Source organism: Myodes glareolus, chromosome 14 (genome assembly GCF_982192425.1).
Source record: "Myodes glareolus chromosome 14, mMyoGla1.1, whole genome shotgun sequence".
Taxonomy (NCBI): domain Eukaryota; kingdom Metazoa; phylum Chordata; class Mammalia; order Rodentia; family Cricetidae; genus Myodes; species Myodes glareolus.
Genome location: NC_142039.1, coordinates 11,219,801 through 11,241,357, shown reverse-complemented (window position 1 = coordinate 11,241,357; position 21,557 = coordinate 11,219,801). Strand labels below are relative to the sequence as shown.

General features: G+C 37.2%; 1 protein-coding gene across 3 annotated transcripts in view; it reads left to right on the top strand.

Moving 5' to 3' along the window:
• The window catches only part of Malrd1 (MAM and LDL receptor class A domain containing 1), a 614,092-nt gene that overhangs the window by 521,313 nt on the left and 71,222 nt on the right, over positions 1–21,557 (top strand). For all 3 annotated transcript variants that reach the window (XM_087896346.1, XM_087896345.1, XM_087896344.1), the window contains one exon: positions 6,029–6,095. In XM_087896346.1, the coding sequence (XP_087752472.1) occupies positions 6,029–6,095 (67 nt within the window). The remainder of the gene's footprint in view (positions 1–6,028; positions 6,096–21,557) is intronic.

The window sequence follows — 21,557 nt, the reverse complement described above, 5'->3', positions numbered from 1 at the left end:
GGATCTGTTTCTTTGTTTTTTGAGGAAATTTTGCATCTATTCAGTTCAAGGAGGCATATCACAGAAGGAAAGATGACTTTTCACTTTCTGTGTCAATTCTGCAGCCTCTAGATAGTTAAATGAAACTAGGCGAGGGGAGCCAAGATGGAAAAGGCACTACTGGGAAAGCAAATTGTTGAATGCTTTGGAAATCCAAAATGACACTTGACACTAGATATTAAACCCATGGTATTTTCAGACACCCCTTTCCCCACTCTTCTGCCTTCTTTCCTAATGCTTTTGGCATGTTCAATGACTATCTGGACTATCTTCCTCAAACCAATTGGCCCCCAGTGATCTACTTTAATCCTCAGTGTCCCCATAAAATTTCTATTTCTTTATTTTCTTCATAAATAATCTTTTCTCCTCCCAAGAAAAGTTAGTTTTCTCTCTTTCCCTAACATACACTCTCTCTCTACGTTAAACTTAGGTTTACGTTTAACTCCTAATGGCATGCCTTTTTTTGGCACAAATACCAATGGCCATAAAGAAAGCTCCACATTCAAATTCGTGAGTCTAAGCCTTATTTCATATGGCCCAGAATTGCAGATTTCAGTGCCATGGAGAATCATGGAGTGTATCTCTTTGCATGTCCCTTAACCAACCCAACACAGAATCATTGTTCAATTTCCCTTCCCCATCAGTCATTTGACTATGTGAATGAAGCCACCAGCGTGCCAGTGGCCCAGTCAGAACCGGAAACATGATTCTCTACTCTTCTAAATAATCATGAAACTATTTCAACTTCAGAATCTTAATTGCTAATAAGTGTGTACAGCTCTCACCCCTCTGTTTCAGCCCTAGCCTATTCCTTTAGGCGGCAACCATTTCTTCACAAGGACTATTAAGGGGGTCAGTTTCTTTCTTGATTTTCCTCTTTGCTGGACAGACTTCAGCCAGTGTGTTCTCTTTCTAAGCATGAAGGCTCCCAGACTCCTTCTTAAAGTCCTAGCTTCCATGAGTCTATATGCTTTGAATATAGACTCCTGTATTTCTGACTCTTAAATTACCACAAATTCAACCATGGTGAACTCCCCAACCCCCATTATTGAAACACGTCAAATCCATTTTGCAAGCCTAGCAGCCTCTATGCTTACCTTCACACAAGCACGTGATTGTCAACATAAGTGGGTGCCAAGTGTAATGTACAGAGTATGCCCTGATTTACCTAAGGTCCCATCCTTGTTTTTCCTATCAATTATTAGTGCCCATCTAAGATGCTACATTTTCTTCTACAGTGTTTTGTTTTTTTTTTTGTTTTTTTCTTTTTCTTTTTTTTGTAATTTTATTAAATTATAAAAGTTTCCATTTCCGCCCCTCCTCCCTACACCCTCCCACTCCCCCCACTCCCTCTCCTCCTCCCTCTCCATCCCTAAGAGCATTCAGGGTTTCCTGCCCAGTGGGAAGTTCAAGTTCCTCCCCCCTCCCTCCAGGTCCAGGAAGGTGAGTGTCCAGACGGACTGGATCCGCAAAATCCAGTATATGCAGAAGAAACAAGTCCCAGTACCATTGTCAATGACTTTTCTGAAAGACTCCGGGCCAGCCACATTCAGAGAATCCGGCCACATTCAGAGAATCTGGTTGGATTGCGTCCTCGTTCAGTCCCAGTTCAACTGACCTTGGTAAACTCTCATTAGATCCGTCCCCTTGTATCAGTGGGTGATCGCATCCCTCACAGTCCTTATTTCCTTTTTCATTTTCTTCCTCCTTCTGCTCCTCATTTGGACCTTGGGGGGCTCAGTCCGGTGCTCCAATGTGGGAGTATCTATATCGCCATCCATCGTCGGATGAAGGTTCTCTCTGATCTTGCCTTCTTTGCTCACTTTCTCTTTCCTTCTGCTTCTCGTTTGGACCTAGGGAGTTAAGTCGAGTGTTCCGATGTGGGTCTCTGTCTCTATCTCCATCCATCGCCAGATGAAGGTTCTATGGTGATAAGCAAAATATTCATCAGTATGGTTATGGGCCTAGGCCGTTTCAGGCACCCTCTCTTCTGTCCAGAGAACAATCTGGGGATCTCTCCTTGGACCTGGGATCCCATTTATAATCAAGTCTCCTGTAAACCCTAAAATGACTCCTTTAGTTGAAATATATTCTTCCCTGATCCCAAATCCATCTTTCCTCCCTCCCCCATCCCAGTCCACCTAGCTTTCCCCATTCCTCCCCTACTCCCTTCTCTCTAACCCTCTCCCCTTCCAACAACCCTCTCACCCCCCCATGCACCCGAGGTTACCTGGGACTCTTCTCTATTTCCAATCTCCAGGCAGATAGCTACATGATTTTCATCAGGTTCATCTTCTTATTTAGCTTCTCTAGGATCACGAATAATAGGCTCAAAGACCTTTAATTATGGTTAGAATCCACATATGAGTGAATACATACCATATTCCTCTTTTTGGGTCTGGCTTATCTCACTCAGTAAAGCGTTTTCTATTTCCATCCATTTGCATGCAAAATTCAAGATGTCATTGTTTTTTACCACTGAGTAGAACTCTAATGTGTATATGTTCCACACCTTTATTAACCATTCTTCTATTGTGAGGCACCTAGGTTGTTTCCAGGTTCTGGCTATTACAAATAGTGCTGCTATGAACATAGGTGAACAAATGCTTTTGTAGTATGATAGGGCATCTCTTGGGTATATTCCCAAGAGTGGAATTGCTGGGTCCTGAGGGAGGTTGACTCCCAGTTTCCTGAGAAACCGCCACACTGATTTCCACAGTGGCTGCACAAGTTTGCATTCCCACCAACAATGGATGAGTGTTCCCCTCATTCCACATCCTCTCCAGCATAGGCTATCATTGGTGTTTTTGAGTTTGGCTATTCTGACAGGTGTAAGATGATATCTCAAAGTTATTTTGATTTGCATTTCCCTGAACGCTAAGGAGGTTGAGCATGACCTTAAGTGACTTTTGGTCATTCAGAGTTCATCTGTTGTGAATTCTCTGTTAAGTTCAGTACCCCATTTTTTAATTGGGTTAATTAGAGTTTTAGTGTCTAGTTTCTTGAGTTCTTTGTATATTTTGGAGATCAGGCCTTTGTCTGATGAGGGGTTTGTGAAGATCTTCTCCCAGTCGGAAGGTAGCCTTTTGGTCTTACTGACAGTGTCCTTTGCTTTACAGAAGCTTCTCAGTTTCAGCAGGTCCCATTTATTCATTGCTTCTCTTATTGTCTGTGCTCCTGGGGTTCTGCTTAGGAAGTGGTCTCCTGTGCCTATATCTTGTAGACTACTTCCCACTTTCTCTTCTATCAGGTTCAAAGTGGTCGGATTAATGTTGATGTCTTTAATCCATTTGGACCTGAGTTTTGTGCATGGTGATAGATATGGATCTATTTTCATTCTTCTACAGGTTGACATCCAGTTATGCCAGCACCATTTGTTAAAGATGCTTTCCTTCTTCCATTGTATACCTTTAGCTCCCTTGTCAAATATCAGGTGTTCATACGTTTGTGGGTTAATACCCGGGTCTTCTATTCGATTCCATAGGTCGACTTCTCTGTTGTTATGCCAATACCAAGCTGTTTTCAATACTGTTGCTCTGTAATAGAGTTTGAAGTCAGGGATGGTAATGCCTACAGAAGTTCCTTTATTGTATAAGATTGTTTTGGCTATCCTGGGTTTTTTGTTCTTCCATATAAACCTGATTATTGTTCTCTCAAGGTCTGTGAAGAAGTTTGATGGAATTTTGATGGGAATTGCGTTGAATCTATAGATTGCTTTTGGTAGAATTGCCATTTTTACTATGTTGATTCTCCCAATCCAAGAGCAGGGGAGGTCTTTCCATTTTCTGGTATCCTCCTCAATTTCTTTCTTCAAGGACTTAAAGTTCTTGTCAAATATGTCTTTCACTTCCTTGGTTCGAGTAACCCCAAGATATTTTATGCTATTTGTGGCTATCATGAAAGGTGATGTTTCTCTGATTTCCCTCTCTGCTTCTTTATCCTTTGTGTATAGTAGGGCAACCGATTTTTTGGAGTTGATCTTGTATCCTGCCACATTACTAAAGGTGTTTATCAATTGTAGAAGTTCTTTGGTAGAGTTTTTGGGGTCGCTTATATACACTATCATATCGTCTGCAAATAACAAAAGTTTAACTTCATTCTTTCCAATTCGAATCCCCTTGATCCTCTTATGTTGTCTTATTGCTATTGCTAGAACTTCAAGCACTATATTGAAGAGGTATGGAGAGAGTGGACAGCCTTGTCATGTTCCTGATTTTAGTGGAATGGCTTTGAGTTTCTCTCCGTTCAATTTGATGTTAGCTGTCGGCTTACTATATATTGTTTTTATTATATTTAGGTATGATCCTCATATACCCAATCTCTCCAACACCTTTATCATAAAGGGGTGTTGAATTTTGTCAAATGCTTTTTCAGCATCCAATGAAATGATCATATGGTTTTTTTCTTTCAGTTTATTTATATGATGGATTACATTGATAGATTTGCGTATGTTGAACCAGCCCTGCATCTCTGGGATGAAGTCCACTTGATCATAATGGATAATTTTTCTAATGTATTCTTGGATTCGGTTTGCCAGTATTTTATTGAGTATTTTAGCGTCGATGTTCCTGAGTGAGATTGGTCAGTAATTCTCTTTCTTGGTTGTGTCTTTGTGTGGTTTTGGTATCAGGGTAACTGTAACTTCATAAAAAGAGTTTGGCAATGATTCTTCTGTTTCTATATTGTGAAATACATTAAGGAGTATAGGTATTAGCTCTTCCTGGAAGTTCTGGTAGAATTCTGCATTTAAACCATCTGGTCCTGGGCTTTTTTTGGTCGGGAGGTTTTTAGACCTGTTAGTCGCGAAGAATTAGAAGCTGTTTTCTACAGTGTTTTGATGCCTCACTACTCTTTTGTCTCCTCCTTAAGCTTAGAATATTAGTGACAGTAGGCTCCATACCTGCACATCTTTATGAACTCATCATGAGGTGTTCCCAAATACCCTCAACACAACCTGAGAAGGGTTCTGTTTTAACTCTTGTTTATTAAAGAGCAAACACACAGAGAAGTTAACAACCTCCCCCAATATTACACAGCTGCTTAGTTGATCTGAAATTCCAATTCAGATAGCTGGTTCCAGTAACAAAAACCTCACCAAGAGTGTCAAGTTGCCAGTACTGTTACTGATCATATTCTCAGGGCCGAGGTCAAAGTCAGACATTTCATAGGTGGCCAGGAAAAACACTGTATCATTGTATTAAAGGTTTCCATCAAATATTATAGCTACAATAGCCCAAGCAGGGTAGTATAGAATCCTGAAAAAAAAATGACTGTGCTAAAGAAAGATGGGAACTTTGGGAATCAGAAACACTGGCCAGTCTTGGTGCATCATGGAGATGTGGGGTCAATATGTCCACCACAGAGAGCTAAAGGCACAAAGTGCTTATGCAGTAGAAAGTATGTGAAAATATATGGCTTAATTGTTTTTGAAATATTTAACCTGTAAGTAGACGGTCTTTGAAAATAAATGTCCATTCTAAAGGGAACTAGGGAGTGGCACTTTCAATGAAATAGTAGTGCCTGGGTAATTGGGACCAAATGAACTATGTCAGTATCTGTCACAGACCAAAAGGCAGGTCATACATATGCACAGGAGTGCATGACCACCCATGCATGCTAATTCGCCATCGTTCAGTGGCTTCTGTGGCACACACACAAAATTATTTCAGGAAACACAAACATCTAGTATTTCAAAAAATAAGCCCTGAAGATATCTAAGAAATAAATAGATTGTGCCTAATCTAGGGTTAAATATCTTCTCTTTTAGAATGTCATTCAGGTACATAAAGGGCAAAAAGCATCTAGACCATCAGGAACCACTGGCCAAATCAGGAGCAAGTGGTGTGCCTAGGGAGAATTCCTTGCTTGTAGTAACCGAGAAGCCAGTTATCCTCAGATGAGATTTAATGAAATAGCTAGTACAAACACACACCCCTTACCTATAAAATGTTTCTTATCAACTGTCTCCTTCGTGATGCTTCTTTTTCAGAGTGTCCAGTATATTATTGCAGAAATGGTGGCACTTGTGTGGTAGAGAACACTGGTCCCATGTGTAGGTAAGTTCTTAATTGTTGTTTCATTGTTTTTTGCGTTTCAGTCAGATAGTTTACTTATTGGTAAATAAGGCTTGAATCATAAACCAATGTGATTAGCCAGGTAAAATTGTGAATTATGGAACTAATATACAAATTTCTGTGTGTGTAAGATAAAACAAAGTAACTATATTTCAAGAAACATTAGATGTTTGATGCAGTTGTACATATTTTTGACATTTTCTAGTATGTGGGATGCACCATTTCAGAACTATGTATTATTACCACTTTTATGTTTATATGGTTTTAAAAGATTTTTGTGTTTTTGAGTCTCATTCTGTAGACCAAGTACATCTTGAACTTGATGTACTCTGCTGCCTCAGCCTTACAAGGGCCAGAGTTATTGCTGTGAGCCACCACACTTGGCTCAAAAGATGTTTTTCTGATACAGTTCTCCAGTTTCGTATATAGCTAGTTTCTGCAATTCCATTCTTTCTTTTTTATTTCAAATCCCATATTTGTGTTGCATAAAAATAAAGGATAGAATTAGTTCATAAATAAGTCTATCTTCTGACTTCTCAATAGATGTTTGTGAGAAGATTAAAAGTACAGATAGGAGTCTATTTGCATACTTAGAGCAAAAATAAACAACAACAGGCCTTGTGAGTTCTTCTGGGAATTACTCATATTGCATATCAAAGATTCTTGATTTTTTTCTCAGACTGTAGGGAATTGTGAAAAAAAGTTTCATAAACTCGAAGTGAAATGATGCATATTGCATTATATTTTTGTTTATGGCTTTTTTATCTAGAAGAGAACTGCAAAATCTTTTGAAGGTTGATATTCAAATTATAATGAAACATAAAAATACCTAAAAATATTCATTATTATCTATTTAAATTCTTAAATCATTTTGAGTTGGCACGCATATCTTAGATTAGGTAGTTTGTTTCTCTCTCCAGAGGCGGTTAGGAGGCCATACCCTTCATTTTGCAGCTATTAGCTACTGAGATTCTAGAGACAGTGTAGGCACTGACTTTAGTTGGGTGCCCATTAGTGTTCCCACCAGGCTCCAGAGGAGAGTTTCAAAGCCATGATAACACGGATGATCCTGATTAAACTCATTGGGTTTCTAAATAACAACAACAAAAGTCATAAAGGTGGAAAGGGTGTGTGTGTGTGTGTGTGTGTGTGTGTGTGTGTGTGTGTGTGTGTTGTGGGATAACAAAATAAGAGGGAAATTAGTGAGGTGATCATAATTATCAGGATAAACATTATACATGTATGAAATTGTCAAAGAGCAAAACAATACACGCTGTAAAAACATACAAACAAACAAATAAAAAACAATATAATACTCCAAGCAATAGATAGCTCAGACAGTAAAAGTACTTTGCAGCCTAGGACTGAGAACCTGAGTTTGAACCTGAACCCTGGGAGCCACATGGTGAAAGAAAAGAATTGACTCTCTGAAGTAGTCCTCTGGCCTCCACGGGCATGCAGCAGAATGTGTGAGCCCACTCAGAAGCTGTGCACACATTCGCCCTCCCACCTACTCTGTGTGTGTGTGTGTGTGTGTGTGTGTGTGTGTGAGAGAGAGAGAGAGAGAGAGAGAGAGAGAGAGAGAGAGAGATTAACATTGATGAAACTGAATTTCAAGTGAGTTTCTTAAAGAGTCTCAAGTCCATTACGTAATTGATTTCACATCTCAGGTTTATACTTTTCCTCATATTATTTAGTGTAGAAATGTATCATAAACTGTTATTTGATTCAGAGATTGGATGTATGTTATTAATCTCTAAGGTCTCTCAAAGAAACTGGTCTGCCATATGATGTTTATTAGACATCAGCTAAGTGGATGATGCTATTTGATGTCAAATGTTTACAGTAAGGCCATTTGTAGTCTTGTCCTCTTCAACCCTGTTGAGCTGGAAAGCTCCCTGGCTTTAGATAGTCTCAGCTGAGCAAGCAAAAAGCTTTGCATTCTTGGCAACCTCCTCAAGTACTTAAACTTTAGCAATTGAAATCCAGATGGAGAAGAACTAAATTTATTTCTCTCAAATGCAAAGCTCAAAGGTGGGGGACAAGATATGGCAGAGAACAGAAAGGCAGATGGAATTTCAGGAAGGAAATAGTTGGAGCAAAGTGTAATTATACTACTGCCAAGAGATCCATATCTTTATATACTGTTTGTAAATCAAATACCATTTTCAAAGAAAAACTTTAATAAGAATGATTATGAGCAATTGCTCAGAATCACTGTTACCTCTTTTTTTGACATTATAATATAGTTATATAATATTATAATAGTGTGGTCTCTACATGCTTTGTGCCTAATAAGTAGATTGTGCATAATCTACTGAAGGTAAAGTCTCTAATAGCAAGTTACTTGAGAACACTAAGGGCATCAGTGCATCCCAGGCAGCAGAGGCTGTGATCAAGTGAACAGGTGGGTATAGGAGAAAAGAGGGTAAAGAAAAGATTTAGGAGTCAGTATCTAATGAAATTGCTTTAGGAGAAACTAAGCAGAAAGAATATATTCTAAACTATCAACATATATATATATATATATTGTGTTTATATATATAAATATATATATTGTGTTATATATATAAGTTATAGTCAATTAAAACACAAAAAATACTTTCAAGTATATCGATCATTATATATATATATGTGTGTGTGTGTGTGTATGTATATATAAAAATTACAGTCAACTAAACACAGACTATAAAACATTGGGAGGTATGTACATAATACAGTCTTATGTCTGTAAACAATGATACATACATACTTTGTATATATACATATATAATATATATATAATTTAATCTAATTTATTTTTAAATAAGAAATATGTCAAGAAGAAAAGTAAAAAATTCAGGGGAAACAACTGGACAAATAGAAATGGAGACAATTGGTATAATCTTACATATGTGTGTGTGTGTGTTTGTGTGAAAGCAAATAGCCAAATTATAATATAAATATATTTTAATGAATACATATTGTGAAATTAAAATTAACACTCTAAAGTACTAAAACAGGCAAATGTTCTTATGTATCCAACACTATAAGAACCAGATATAGAAGGCAGAACTCAAAAATCTCTATACACACACAACAAATCAATTCACACAATTTTATAATTTCATTGCTTTGTCATAACAGCAAAAACTCATGATAGCATGATCAAAGCAATTACTTACTTGACTAAATAGAATACTTTAATAAAATTCTAGAAGTTATTGTTTGGCCTATTTATGTGTTTTTTAAATAAAATAAAATGCCATTAATGGTGGAGGGGAAAATAGCCTTTGGACATTTTAACTATCATTCCTAGACAACCCTGCATTAAAATGTCTTCTTACAATTTACACAAAATTGCTAGGGAGGTGGAAGAGCAAGAAAGTGTTCTATGTAGTCCCTATGACACAAGTCCAATACCAGGAAGAAGTGATAATCCACACCATCCATGACGTAAGGTTGTCTTCTGATCTCTACACTTTTTAATATGCGCACGTGCACAAGCACACACACACACACACACCTAGACTTCTAATAATAGAAGAGAATATAGTAGCTCCTATTTTATCATCTTTAAAATTTGCGATGTTTGAAGTTATGAGGGTAGATTGCATTTTCCAATGGATAATAAAGATCATAATTTTCATTATCTTTCCATTTTAAGCACACAACACGTATATGATATGACAACAGCTATTTGAATAATGTGCTAACCAAAGAATAAATGAAGCAATGAACGAATGAGTGAATTGCATTTATGAAAATGAACTCTCTGAATTTTCACAGATAATATCATTATGCTAAAGTATGTTCTTAAATGTACTGAGATACAAATTTGTTATGTCCTCATAAGTCAATCGTTAACCACAAATGAACTACTAGCGAATTACTAAGCCAGAAGAAACAACATCCTGAGAAGCACATGGTGTGTTTATTATGTGATTAGAAATTACGACTTTCTTACAATGACAGAAGAGGGTGCTCTTAAACGAGGAATATCGTTCTTCCTCAACTGTCTGATCCTTGCCACAATGAGAACACAAATTTCATTTCCACAAAGCCACTGTTTTTAAAAATTCAGTTTAATTAACACTTTCCCTTTGCTGTTTTTACCCTTATTTTCTTACAAAGGTGGGGTGAGAAAAATAAAATAAAAGCAAAGAATTCTAATTCCAAAGAGAATAAATTCTTGTAAACATTTGGGATTATTTAAACCTAAGCAAGTACAACACCAAGACACTCAAAGTCTATGTATAAAAACAGACAACAAAATGCTAAGAGTCAACTGAAAGGAAATGAAATACTTTGAATCCACTGAATTGTTACTAGAACTTTGGAAAAATAAAGTTAAGAAAAGAAATAAAAAGGATCAGTTCTCAAGTGACTATGGATTTAAATGCAAAAATATTATGACTGTTTGAGAAAGATGAGAAAATAATCAGGAGCAAAGGTGATAAAGAGAGAAGGAGTCACAGGAAGCTGGAGAGGTGGAAGATAAAGTTCCCACAGAGAAAGCAGATTGCGAATGCGCAGAGCTAGCATTTAGAGATGCAGTCGCAGGACTTTTGTAGCAAGATTGAAAGCCTTGGGACCAGGAGTTGTTGGTGCATATGCAGGTCTTGGCCAGAGAGCCAAGAGCTCTGATAGCAATAGCTGGTGAAGATGGCCCTCTCAAGAAGAGAGGGGCATATTTTCCTCCAGGTTTTTGTTCTCACTCTTCAGGCCTTCAGTAGCTCTAAAGATGCCAGCTTCCATGAGAAAACCGGGTCTTTGTTACTCAATCCAGATTCAAAGCGCCCCCCTTCTTTCTTTCTTTCTTTCTTTCTTTCTTTCTTTCTTTCTTTCTTTCTTTCTTTCTTTCTTTCTTTCTTTCTTTCTTTCTTTTTAGAATTGTGGTGTAAACTTACCATTTATTTCCATTTGTTTATTCTTACACGTCTAGCAAAACATTGAAAAACTCCTGAATACTGAGTAGCAGAAGTGATTTGTGTTTTAAAAAAAATCAGCCAGCTAACAAACAAACCTCCTTTACTAAAATGTAATAAAGATGCCAAACAGTGTATCTCAGGTACGTAGCTCCTAAGACATTGGAATATTCAGCATCCAAATTTAGAAAGAGATAGCCAGCGTCAGATAAACACATTCTTTAAACAACAGGAGAAGCTCAGTACTGCTGGCCACACAGACAGCTTTGCTTTCGTACTCCTTTATATAGATTCATAGTGCTTTTTGCTTTAACATCTGGATTTCTTCATTTGACACTCAAATGGGTTGTTAAAATAATACTGTACCATACAGTGTAAAATCAAACCATGCTTATGTCCAATCTCTAAGGGATCAGAATTGTATTGAAATAAAAAGGCACATTTTTTAAAAAAAAAATTCTTTTATTGAGCTATATATTCTTCTTCGCTCTTTCCTTCCTCTCCCCTCCCCATCTACCCTTTTCCATGGTCCCCAAACTCACAATTTACTCAGGAGATCTTGTCTTTTTCTACTGTCCATGTAGACTAGAACCATGTATGTCTCTCTCAGGGTTCTCTTGGTTGTCTGAGGTTCTCTGAGGTTGTGGACTGTAGGCTGGTTTTTCTTCGATCTATGTCTAAAAGCCATAGTGAATGAGTACATATGATATTTGTCTTTCTGGGCTGGGTTACCGCACTCAATATGATGTTTTCTAGCACTGTTATAGATACACCAAGTTGTTTTGAGTTTTTTTTAAGCCAGTTATTTGGGCATTCCTCAACTTTGCATGTTATTATCAGATTGAAATCCATTGTTTTCCATGATAACTAAAAAAATAATATTAAAAATGCTACACATTCATTTACATTTAAATGAAACCATTTGATTCCTAGAGTTTTACTATTGGTAAATGAAAATAACATTGCCCAATGGGCTATTTATTGCAGCTTTGTAATAACTTATAAATATTGGAAATAAAGTGCCTGCCTAGAGCAAAGCAATTACATAAGCTAAGATACATACTCAGTAGAGTGCAATGGAGAGGGGCAGTTGTCGAAGATCATCTATTGGGCCAGATATAGGAAAGAGCTCATCCAAGGAAAGTTCAAGAGCGATGAACAAATTGGCTAAGAGTCACAAGAATAATTAAGCAGCCACCTTTTCTTTTTAAAATAATAAAAATAATAATCAAGAGTGTACTGTGAATAATTACATATAAGCAGCACTTCATGTTTTGATATGCCTGTGAAGTTAAGATATGAACGTAATATAAGTCCACTGGAGAGCTGAAAACATATCTAATATGGGAATTAAAATGCTGAGACAGTGACAGGATTGGAGAAATGTCTCAGATATTAAAAGTGCTTGATGCTTTTACAGTGGATGTAGGATTCAGATGCACATTATACACACACACACACACACACACACACACACACACACACATTTTTTTCCTGAAACAAAACCCAAATATCATTATTATTCACACCTGGGTCTTTGAGGCAGACTCTATGCTTATATGGTTTTAAGTGTATGGTAGGTACATTGCCTCTTTGGAGTTTGATTCTGTGACTTCTGATTCTAGAAATACAAGGTCCATGAGTTCAGATTTTCATCAAATGTCTAGAGTCGCTAAGATTATTTTCTTCCGGTGGCTTGCTGCTCTTTAACACTGTGCACTTTCCTTTCTGCAGGCTTGTATGCCACTTTATGAGTTAAGAACAGTCTGGAGATTGTTGTATCTACATGGTGGCTCTAAGTGCAGGCAGATACACAGTTTTTGAATTGTTTATATACTATTGCCGTAATTATCTCCAGAACAACAAACTGTACTTCTTTACAAGGAGTTGTACAGAATAAGTCAAAAAAAATGTAAGACCATTGCCTCTTATTATTTTCCGAAACTCAGTGCACAAGTGCTTAAAGACCAAAGCATATAACCATAGCTACATGAAAGAAATGCAAATGAAAACCATTGCACTTTGCAAGATCAGTGTGAAGAAGCCAATATTTAGACATTTTTAAGTAAGTTTAGAGACCATAGAGAAATAAAAATTAAGCAAGAAAAGCCCAAATAGGAATATAAGTTTATTATATTTATTGACACAGTAGAATTTAAGTCAAAGGTATTCTTCTCTCTTAATTTAATTGTATTTTAACCTCAAAAATTTTGAAAACATCATGCATATTTTAACTACAGTTAAAAATATATTGCATTACTGAAAGGTAATGACAGTGTTATCCTCATAAATGTGATACTCATGTTTGGTAACTACATGTTAAATAGCTGGATTTAGTCATCCCACAATGTAGACATACATAAAAATATTACGTGCTGTACAATAAATGCATACAATTTTATCTTTCAAATTTAAGACTAATATTTTTGATGAAAACTTTTCTGCAAAACCATAATGAAGGAATATCTGCCAGGCATTTGGATTAATATATTTTCTCAAGAGATTTTAGCTAAAGAGGAAAGCTAGAAGGACATAGATGCTAACCATATTGACAAAAAGAAAAGCCACAAATATTTTGCAGATATGAACAGTCTAGACAAAATAATTAAAATGAGGAAAGAGCTTGGCATGGTAGCTATACACAAGATAAATATAAAAGACTGGTAAGGCTTTCAAAAACAATAGCAACAGTTGAACAAGAAAACTGTCAGTCTCTTCAGAAACAGGAACAACATTGTTACTATATTCAAGATAAATAACAGCATAGTTAACCAAACAAAGTTGGAAAGTGGAAAGAGAGGAACTTCAAAGATGACGTCAAAAATAGGTGGGGGAAATGAGTGCAATCCACTCTCTAATACTCTCAGTGTTCAGTTCCCTATGATGGTGAGCTAAAGAAAATCAACTAATTTCTCTGGCTAATCAGTCCAATTAGCACGCTGTGCTTGCACTCAAATTTTAAAACAAAAGGATTTAAATGCTCACCTGGAAATATAAACATAAAGCTAAAAGCCATAATTGAGAATTAGGAAAACCTCCAAAGTCAGAATATTATAATATAATAAATACTGTCAAGCTCTAAAGGAATAGACAAATAATTACCAGAACAAGTAATCTACTTATATAGGTGGCATAACTACATGAAACTAGCACAAAAAGTAAAATTTCAAGCTAATGAGAATGAATAGGTTGAACTGTCCATTAATTAGTATTAGGACAAATGGTTAGTCAATGATGAATTACTTTTTAAATTTATATACAAGAATTGCTTATAATCATTTCTGATATCATAAAAAGAATGATTTTAAAATATTTTTATAGATATAAAGAGGAAAACAAAAATTCCTAAAGAAGTAATAAAAGATTTTGTAAAATTTTAAGTATATCTTTTTCAAACAAAACATAAAAGCAATTAGCAGCCGTAAGAATCTATCATCACGGACAGCTCCTGAACAATTAGTACTGCAGTGTGGCGAAAGACCCCTAGAACAGAATTTAAAAGTATAAAATTACCAGCCAAGAAAAAAATATATTGCTCTCTCAAAACAACAAAAATGATATAATAACTAGACAATAATTATTCTCAACAAAAATATCTAAATGATTACTCTGTGTCTAAAAGAAGTTCAACCAGAAATAAAAAGTTAATAAATGAAACTACTGAATTGTTAGCTTTATGTGCTATTGAAATAACATACACAAAAACCAGTATAGTGCAAACAACCATTAATCAAAATATATTCACACTAACCATTGTATACAGAACTTGTGAGCATGCAATTTTGAAATATTCTTAAGAAACTGAATACATAGGAGGACGTGGTGGCACACACCTTTAATCCCAGCACTCAGGAGACAGAAACAGTTGGATCTCTACAAGTTCGGGGCCAAACTGAGCTACAGAGACAGTTCCTTTACAACTAAAGATAAACAGAGAGCCCCTGTCTCAAAAAGCAAAGAGTAATAATAATAATAATAATAATAATAATATAAGAAAAAAGAAACTGAATACACAGTAGGAAGAAAAACAGAATTGTCTGGAAAAAAAAAGTGCTAACATCAATTTGAAAAGTCAAGGTAAAGTGTATACTAACTCAAGAAACTCAATCTTGGGAATTAAAACTAACATGTTATTGAGATATGGAAACACAACTGTTGATTGTCCTATTAAGTCATAGGGCTCCATTGAAAATAAATGTAAATGTTCAATATAGAATGCCAAAATACTTTGTAACATTGTAAAAGTAGAAAATACAAATCTTGACATAGAGAAATTTTAATATTATTAGAGCAAATATAGAAATTCCAAACAGTAGATTTATTAAGGTCCTATTTGCTGGAGGAGAAAGGGTATAACTCTGTAAAGGACCATGACCCTTATTGAACTACAATGAATAGTTGGTGATCTCAAAAGAGATTTGTTTTAGGAAAGAAGAGAGAGTTCACATTTTAGTGCCATACATTTTTTTCTTGCTTTTTGTTTTTGCTCTTTTTCGAGACAGGGTTCTCTATAGCTTTGGAGCCTCCTACAATTTTGTTTTGTCTGGTTTTGTCACTTACAAGTGTGATTTTTCAAAAGTTTACACCTTACACACACACACACACACATATAATATATTAATTTATATAGATATAGATATATAAACAATTGCAGTGAAAGCAGAATCAACTAATTTTAATGTGTCCCCCCAGATGGATATGTCTATCCCTTAGTGTTCTCCTTGTTATCAGAGAGCATTACACATTTTCTACACCAGGCCCTGCCAGCCAATCAAGGCCTATTAAGAACGTTGTTGACGTTAAAGCAAGAGCCTGTTCTCAGAAAGCTCTCTAAGTTTCCTCCATGCCTCGCTCCAGAGCTGAGGTTTGATTTGATCTTATCTACCAATAGCCATGATCATAAAAACACAATTAACTGACTGGAGAGATGGCTCAGCAGTTAAGAGCACTGGCTGCCCTTTCAGAGGACCCAGGTTCAGTTCCCAACACTCACATGGCACTCACCACTGTCGGTAACTCCAGTTCCAGGGGATCTGACACCCTTACATCTATGCACATAAATAAAATTAATTATTTTAAAAAAGCGCAACTACCTAGTTTTCTTTTGCTCTGCTTTTCTTGAGTCTCACAGGGTCCTTAACAGACTTAGCCTAGGCTCCTAAATTGTATTCAGGTTTCCAATGAAGGCTCAGTGAGCTTCCAAGCAGAAAGTTGAATTATTTTGGCTACTGGGGTGTCTGCCCTTCTTGCAGAACCCATTGCCTTTCAAGGCAGGCATTCTCCTAGGAAGGGCATGGCCTAGATTCCACTCACTGGTCATGGCTGACAGGGATTTGTGATCTAGATGTTTTCCAGGGTCTCTGCTACGACCTGACTGCTAAGTAGATATTTCTGTCTTCTGAGAAGTAAATTGCTGGGTTACTTCTGGGATGGTGTCTACTGTCAAATGACTTGCTTTCAAAGACAGAAGAAGACATAGCTGTCCATGGCATAAGAATCAGAGCTTGCGCAGCTCCTTCATAAATGCTCAGACAACTGCATAGGAAATGCTTCACCATAATCAGCACACTTCTTGTCAGTTTTCTGCACATCGACACAAGAAGGCTTTAATGGGTGTATTGGATTGATAATGACATCTTTTCTTCCAGGGATGTGGTGTGTGTGTGTGTGTGTGTGTGTGTGCGTGTGTGTGTACAGGCACTCTAGTGTCTAGCGCTAGAGAGAAAGCCCAGTGAAGACACTTAAGAGACCTGAATGTCTGACAAAAGTCATTCCTCCATTTCAATTGCACAGTTTCCCTAGCCAGGCTCCCTGGCGGCTGTGGGATTGCAGGGCATCCTGCTATGTCCTGATCCTCCTACACGGCTTTTCTTCCTGATCAGTCAGCATGCATTTAGCTATGTCACAGTGGAGTCCTTTGTGCTGTTGCTAGGTGGCTAAGCTCAGCCATACAGAAGAAAAATCTAGCAAATGGGGTAAGATGTTTTGAACTCACCCTTTGACCAGTGAAATGTTGACAGACTTAAGTAGTTCAATGCATTTTAATTTTAAAACTCCTCTGGGACTCTTCTTAGCCCCTGAAAATACTGGTCTGTGTTTGCCACTGTGCTAAATCTATTGTCTGTCTAAAACCCTGAGAAGGAGAGGAGTCCCTGTGTATTCTTCTAGCAGAGATTTATTTTTCTGCTTTCACCGGGAGAATAAAGGAGGTAGCGAGAGTGGTGTACACCCCAGAACTTAAGGCGAAATAATGACTTAATTAATAGTCAAAAATTTAATCTGTGTTTATATGAGCATAGAACTTGTTATTAAATTCCTAAATACATGTGTTGAATTTACCATCTAGAACACTAAGTTAAAACACACAGTTGATTACTTCCTAGCAAAGACTAGTTTTGATGTGACTACTGTCCTGCATTTTGAGAACAGGCATGCCATGCTTTCTGATTGTACATGGAGATATCTAACCTCACAATAACAACAGCATCCTCATAAATACGTTTTCATTTGGTAGGATAAAGTTAAGAAACACTTTTAGTAATCTAGTGTCAGAATGAGAATTTGTTTAGCTTGAATAAAGACTCCAATAGTAGAAAGTTAGACTACATACATTGTGCTTGATATACATTTTCCACTGAGATGTAAATCGAAGCTTTAGGAACTTTCCCCATAATCATGGCAATTGTAGTAACTGCCTTTTGCTGTTGCTTAGGGGTCACTGTGCTGAAGGAACATGAGCTATAGATATAAAAAGATGCATTGGTAAATGGAGGAGTGGGATAAATCATTGTAATACACATACAAACATACACACACACACGGGGGGGTAGAGAGAGAGAGAGAGAAGTACTTATTCTGATTCTTTGTTTTATGAAAAATATCACAGCACGTGACTCTTAGTCCTTCACTGATACTCAGATATATGAAGTATAATGAAACACAGGGAAGGAAGATTGCACTTGGGGTTAGAATCTACTTCAGTATCATTTGATAGCCATGTAATAGGGGCAGGCAGAGACCAGCATGATGAGAATATACCTAAGTCACCTCAAATCACAAAGCTTTTAGGAAACGACTTGTTAATTAGTCAGAACTAAAATATCAGAAAGGGATGCTGAGGTTTCAGGGAGTGGCAGCCTTAGAGAAGCCGATGGAGGAGCATGACTCAGCAGCTCCATAGGAGCTGTGATTGTAATTCAAACCAACTACTGCTCTGGAGGACATGCTGGAAGGAGCAGGCAAGGTGCATCCTAAAGCTGATCTTGATTGACGTAGACATGCAACGTGTTCCTCTGCCATCTGTGCACCTGTGCTCGCAAATACATACACATATATGCAAATACATAAACCATATGATATTCAGCTTTTTGTTTTGGTGGTGTTTGTGTGTGTGCATGGCTGCATGTACATGTGTGCTTGAGTGTGTGTGTGTGTGATGTGACAGAATATCTGGGTTGAATCAACAGAAAGAAGGGAAGATTCATCCGGGTCTGGTTTTGGTTTACGTTGCCTTGTCCCACTTGTTCGTAGGTTTGTGTGACAGATCATGGTGGAAGCATGTGACAGAGGAAAGCTGTTCAGCATATTGTCATGAACCAAAAGGGAGAAGGAGGGGATTAATGTCCTTATATACTTTCAAAAATTTGCCACAAGTCACGTAGTCTCCCTAAATAGGCAGGATATCGTCCCCATTTTTTCTCAGTGGTGCTGTCAATGGGAACAAAACTATCTTCATATGAGCTTTTAGGGAACATTTAAGATACAATACATAATATATTATTATACCAGAAAAATAAATTAAAATTATTTTAAAAAATCAGAAATATTAAAACGTTATGCCTTTCAACAGATAAAAATATTTTTCATTATGATTTTGTTTGAGACACTAGGGTTGTACCCAGGATCTTGTGCATGAAAAACAAGCACTACCACTGAGATGCATACCTAGTCCTTGAAAACTGTGCAAGTGTGTGTGCACATGTGTATATGTGTGTGTGTGCATGTGTATGTGTGTGTGCATGTGTATGTGAATGCATACACAAATAATGACAAAATAAACCAAATGTATTGGATGGATTAAATTGCTAACCATAATTTCCATCAAATGATCATCAAAACCTGATATTTTTTCTCAATTATTATTTAATGTGAAGTATGTATTTATACAATTGAGTATATGTATGTATGTATATATGTATATACATATCATAAAATTCCTAATGATCTTCGATAATGTTGGTGTTAAAAATGATTTACCAATTTTTTATTCATTAAATCTCATTTTATACTGACCACTTCAAAAACAGAAGAGGAAACAGAACAACTCATACTTTTTGTGAGGCAGGCTAGAGTTCACATTAACAGTGGATAAGGAACAAAATCAGTCTATTCCAGTGATTTTTAATGAATCCAAGTACACAAGTCCAAAGCAAGCATTACTAAACTAAACACAGTTGTCACTGGTTACCAGAATAGTTCAATGTTGTAGAAAACTATTTTAGGATTTGTTACATTTGTTTATGCTGTGGAACATTTGTTTTAAAGAAGTAAAGATGTGTTTCATTCCTTTATGCTGCATTTGTTTAACTCTGTAAAGCTGTGTTACTTTGCTTGTCTAAAACACCTGATTGGTCTAATAAAGAGATGAACAGCCAATAACGAGGCAGGAGAAAGGATACGCGGGGATAGAAGACAGAGAAAATAAAAAAAGGAGAAAGGAGAAGAAATGGGAAAAGGAGAGGAGGACTCCAGGGCCCAGTCACCCAGACACACAGTCAGACATGGAGTAAGAAGGAGAGAAAAGATATACAGCAATAGAGAAAAATAAAAACCCAGAGGCAAAAGGTAGGTGGAATAATTTAAAGTTAAGAAAAGCTGTCAAGAAGCAAGCCAAGCTAAAGCTTGACATTTATAAGTAATAATAAGTCTTCATGTGTAATTTTTTGGGGGGAACTTGGTGGAGGGTTCCCCAAAAGAGCAAAGAGTAAAATACAACCAACTTCAACTCACCAGGGAAGTGTAAATCAGAACGGTTCAGATATCATCTTATACCGGTCAGAATGCCTAAGATCAAAATGACTGAGGCTAGCTTATGTTGAAGAGCATGTGGAGTAAGTGGAACCTTCCTCCACTGATAGTAGGAGTGCAAACTTTGAAAGCCACTTTGGACACTAATATGGTGATTTCTCAGAAAATCGGAAATCAAGTTACCTTAAGACCCAGCTATGCCAATCTTAGGTATATACCCAAAGGATGTTCAATCATACCACGAGGACACTTGCTCAACTCTGTTCATAACAGCATTATCCATAGTAGAAAGAACCTGAAAACAACCTAGGTGTCCCTCAACTGAAGAATGGATAAGGAAAATGTGGTACATTTACAAAATAGAGTATTAATGAACTCTTAGAAATAATACATCAGAAAATTTGTAGGCAAAAGGGTAGAACTAGAAAAAGAAATTATCCTGAGTGCGGTAACACAGACCTATGAAGATAAGTATTGTGTGTAGTCACTCGTAAGTGGCTATTGTGGGTAAAGTATAGGATAACCAACCTACAATCCACAGTCCTCGAAGAGGCTAGATGAACAGAGGGTCCAAAGAGGGATGCATGCTTATCCCTGGCAAGGGAAGATAGAAGAAATTTCCAGGTAAATAGGGGCAGGGGTGGGGAGTGGATGGATAGGAACTTGAGGAAGCAGGTTGGGTGGACTATGTGCTGAAGGTTGGTAGGGGGAGGAAAAAGAGGGGGCATTTAAGGGTTAGGGAGAAACCTGGCACCAGGGAAACTCCCAGGAATCCACAAGAATTATCCCAGCTATGACTCCTAGCAATAGTGGACTGACATCTACTGTAATCAAATTGGGGTCTTCCCTAATTGCCATCAGAGATATTCTAGCCAGTTAACTGATGGAAGCAGATGCAGAGATCCACAGCCAAGCACTGAACTGAGTTCTGGGAATCTAGCTGAAGAAGAGGAGAAGTCAGGGGATGCTATGACAGGGGAACAGGGACAGCTGACCTGAGCTCATGGGAGCTCATGGACTCTTGCTTGATCAACAGTTAGGGAGCCTACATGGTACCAACCTAGGCCTTCTGCATGTATGTGACAGTTGTATAGCTTAGTCTCTTTGGAAGACTCCTAACAGAGAGATGTCCCTGGCACTGAGCTGGCTCTTGGGAACGTATTTCCCATGCTGGATTACCTTGCCCAGACTTTATGCAAGGGAAGAAGCTCAGTCTTGCCTCAACTTGATGTGTCAATCTTTGTTCAAGCCATAGGAGGTCTGTCCTTTTCTAAATGGAGATGGAGGAGTGGAAGGGGAGGGGTGTGGATAGAAAGACAGGAGTTTGTGTAGGGTGGAGCAGGAAACAGAGGAAAGAAAGGAGGGAAAAGAAACTGGGTTGTTACATAAAATAAATGGAAAAAAATGTTATTTAAATAAAAAAAATACTATCATCAGGTAAAGCTTGTGCTGGTGGAGATGCCTTAGACCAAAAAGCCATAAATTGATGTAACAGGCAGGAGTCTTGCCT